The sequence below is a fragment of the Pseudomyrmex gracilis genome, unplaced genomic scaffold (assembly GCF_002006095.1).
Source record: "Pseudomyrmex gracilis isolate BER0280 unplaced genomic scaffold, ASM200609v1 scaffold_809, whole genome shotgun sequence".
NCBI lineage: Eukaryota > Metazoa > Arthropoda > Insecta > Hymenoptera > Formicidae > Pseudomyrmex > Pseudomyrmex gracilis.
The window spans coordinates 46,179-49,586 of record NW_018021393.1 but is presented as its reverse complement, the minus strand read 5'-3'; the positions used below and the strand labels follow the sequence as shown (position 1 = coordinate 49,586).

At 33.8% G+C, this 3,408-nt stretch overlaps 1 protein-coding gene and 1 long non-coding RNA gene across 3 annotated transcripts in view; both read left to right on the top strand.

Moving 5' to 3' along the window:
- Positions 1-581: 581 nt before the first annotated feature.
- On the top strand, positions 582-1,028 carry LOC109861517 (putative uncharacterized protein FLJ37770). The gene has a single exon (XM_020441199.1). It carries the CDS (start codon positions 582-584, stop codon positions 1,026-1,028), a length of 447 nt encoding a protein of 148 aa, XP_020296788.1.
- Positions 1,029-2,026: 998 nt separating this feature from the next.
- LOC109861518 overlaps positions 2,027-3,408 on the top strand; it is a 3,500-nt gene continuing 2,118 nt past the window's right edge. Inside the window, exons 1-3 of one of the 2 annotated variants that reach the window (XR_002250976.1) lie at positions 2,027-2,159; positions 2,467-2,590; positions 2,685-2,840. This is a non-coding gene — a long non-coding RNA (uncharacterized LOC109861518). Of the gene's footprint in view, positions 2,160-2,237; positions 2,341-2,466; positions 2,591-2,684; positions 2,841-3,408 lie in introns of those variants that run through there. The other variant, XR_002250977.1, reaches the window with a different exon arrangement.

The following is a 3,408-nucleotide window of genomic DNA, read 5'->3' as shown; positions in this document are numbered from 1 at the left end:
TACAAAAGTAACGTACAAACTTTACTTGGTGCTACTTTGTGATATCACTTTTTTTGTAAAACGGGTTTTTAGAGAAAGAATGTTTTGTAGTATATAAATTTTGTAAAACAGGTTTTAGAGAGAAAGAAGTTTTTGGAGTATAAATAAAAAAAAATAATTTAATTTAAATACAATACGTGTTGTGCGTGTACTTGGCGCCTGGTTTTACCTTTTTTTGAAAAGGTAAGTTTTAGAAATAACACCAGTTTTAAAGAGTTTATATTTATAAATAACGGTAGGAACAGCGGAATCTAACATACAAAAATACATACGAGGTGTGTTCAAAAAGTAACGGAAATTTTTAAATTTCGCGGGTTTGGAGAGTCCGCTTGTAAAAATTTTTTTTTATTATGTTGGTACACATGCCCCTGAAGTACGATAAAATTTTCAGCAATATTCATTGCTTACTTTTCAAGTGGCAGCCGCTAAGGTTAGACGTGTTTTTCGAACTCGGAGATTTTTGTTTGTTAAAAAAAATGGATCAAAGAATTTGTATTAAATTTTGCGTAAAAAATGAAATAAAGTGTAATAAAGTGTGTGAAATGTTAACAAAGGCATATGGTGAGTCTGCTATGAGTAAAACAAGGATTTACAAGTGGTATAAGCGTTTCCAAGATGGCCGCGAAAACGTTGAAGATGACGAACGACCCGGACGCCCAAGCACATCAACAACCGATGAAAACGTGAAAAAAGTGAAAGAAATGGTTATGAACGATCACCGAATCACATTCAGAGAAGTCGCTGATGATGTTGGCATATCAATTGACTCATGCCATGAAATTTTCTCGGATGTTTTGGGTATGAAACGTGTGGCAGCAAAATTTGTTCCAAAATTGTTGAATTTCGAACAAAAACAGCGGCGAATGGAAGTTGCTCAGGAGTCACTAAATGAAGTCAAGAACGATGCAGAACTACTGAAACGTGTTATAACAGGTGACGAAACATGGGTTTACGGATATGATGTCAAAACTAAGGCTCAATCGTCTTAGTGGAGGCATTCTGGATCGCCAAGACCGAAAAAGGCTCGACAAGTGCGGTCGAATGTGAAGGTTATGCTCACTGTGTTCTTCGATTTTAATGGCATAGTGCATCATGAATTCTTGCCACAAGGTCAAACAATCAATAAGGAGTACTACCTACAAGTTCAACGCCGTTTGCGTGAAGTAATCCGAAAAAAACGCCCGGATTTGTGGAAAAACAATTCATGGCTTTTGCACCACAATAATGCACATGCTCACACTTCATTGCTTGTTCGTGAATTTTTGGCCAAAAACAAAACTGTAACGATGCCCCAGCCTCCATATTCGCCAGACATGGCTCCATGTGACTTTTTTCTATTTCCAAAAATAAAGAGAACATTAAAAGGCCGTCGTTTTACAAGCATAGATGACATTAAAAGCGAATCGCTGAAAGAGCTAAAAGCTATCATAAAGATCGAGTTTCAGAAGTGTTTCGAGGATTGGAAAAAGCGTTGGCACAAATGTATTGTATGCGAAGGGGACTACTTTGAAGGCGACAACATTAATGTAGATGAATAAATAAATATTTTTTTCATAAAACGAAAATTCCCGTTATTTTTTGAACACACCTCGTATGTATCAATGCAGATCAGAAAACAGAATAAGCAATAGTGATAAAATTTCCGACGAGTTGGAATTTTGTGTCTATTGCTTATCGCTATCACTATTCCTTTGCATTGTGCAAGAGGCTTAAGTACACAAAAATGTCTATAAAACACAAATATTGCGCAAAACGTAAACGTATGTAACGCAAAATATGTATGCAGAACTGTATTCACATGATAGGATAGGATATTTGTCAATGATGAAATCTTACTTCGAGAGACTCTGTTCGGTTATTACTGGCAGTACTGAAAAATCTATAGTATACGTGACATGAATCTATAAATTTTCAGTACTGCCAGTAAAAAACAAACGCAGCCTTCGTAATTGATATAATCTATTCCGGTGTGATGTGAGCACTCAGGTGTTCCGCGAACTTCATACTTATTAAGTCGAAAAATAAGCGTCAAAACGACGATTAGGTTGTCATACGCGCGAACGAGATTACTGATTACGTTGGATTATTTTCGGAGCAATGAATTCATCGGGCGATTCATTGTAAGTACGTATTCGCGTCATGTCGCGAGTTTTTCAGTAAGCTTAAGCAACAATTAAATTTCTGTTGCTATTTTGTTACGTATTACGGTATTTGTTAGTATGTCGTAAATTCTATCAAAAGATCACTCAAATTTCGTAGAGGTTATGTAGCGCATTATAAACATTCGCGTGATTGTTAATAGTACGTAGTACTTTTATTTAGCAACGTGTCTCTTTAGTCTCTTGTATTTATATATGTATTATAAATTTTTTAATATAGTTATACTATTTAATATAGTTATACCATTTTATTATTTTTTCCATACAGGTTGAGTTTTTTTATGACAAATGTGTGAATTGTTGACTTATTGAGGTTTAATTTTATTATATAAAATATGGTGAAGCTAGTTGTGCCAAGAGTACATTGGACAAGATTTGTACCTTTACAATGTGTGAGTATGATATAAATTTTCTATTGTATGACATCACATGCTTAGATATAATAAATAAGATTAGAATATGATAATATAAGACTTGCATTTTTAGTTGTCAGCAAAGCCAAAAGCTATACTCGATGATGAAACATTAAATTTGATTTGTAACAATGGCCTAAAATATATAGGCATCATCCTGGTATTGTTAAACCTAGAACACCAGTATTCTCGGCATGGGCATCAAAGAAAATAGAAAATATCTTGAAAGGTACGGACTACACAATTGTGTATATCATTAATATGTTCACAAACATTTATATAATAATATATTGTAAAGTTGTCATAGTATATTGTAACATTTGCCATAATATATGAAACATAACTTATGTACACCATTTTATAATATTACTTTTTAGAAAAAAAACTAACATAAGCTTGAAAGAATTGAAAGAAAGTGTAAAAAAAATATTTTGCCATTTTCATGTGTAAAAAAATTATTTCGCCATTTTCAAGTGTAAACAAATTATTTCGCCATTTGCCGTTGGAGCAATCACAACTGCCAAAAAAATTACAAAAAGTAGAAGAACGTTTGAATGCTAATCGTAATCAGAAAATGTCTATAGAAGACATAGATTTCGTACGGATAGAAGATCAAGGCAAATTTTGAAGACCAATGTATACAATTGGCAACCAATTAATTTTGATAAGCTCACTTACGTGTCTGCTTGATAGAGAAGTTCAAAATTATGCGGTTATACAGGGTGCGTCGCCAAAATCCGGACAAATTTCAATTTGATATTCCCTCCGTTCAGTACCATTGGCAGATGTCGCGATTG

Coding starts and splice junctions, on each gene's coding strand:
- LOC109861517 (XM_020441199.1), top strand. CDS start 582: ATGTTAACAAAGGCATATGGTGAGTCTGCTATGAGTAAAACAAGGATT.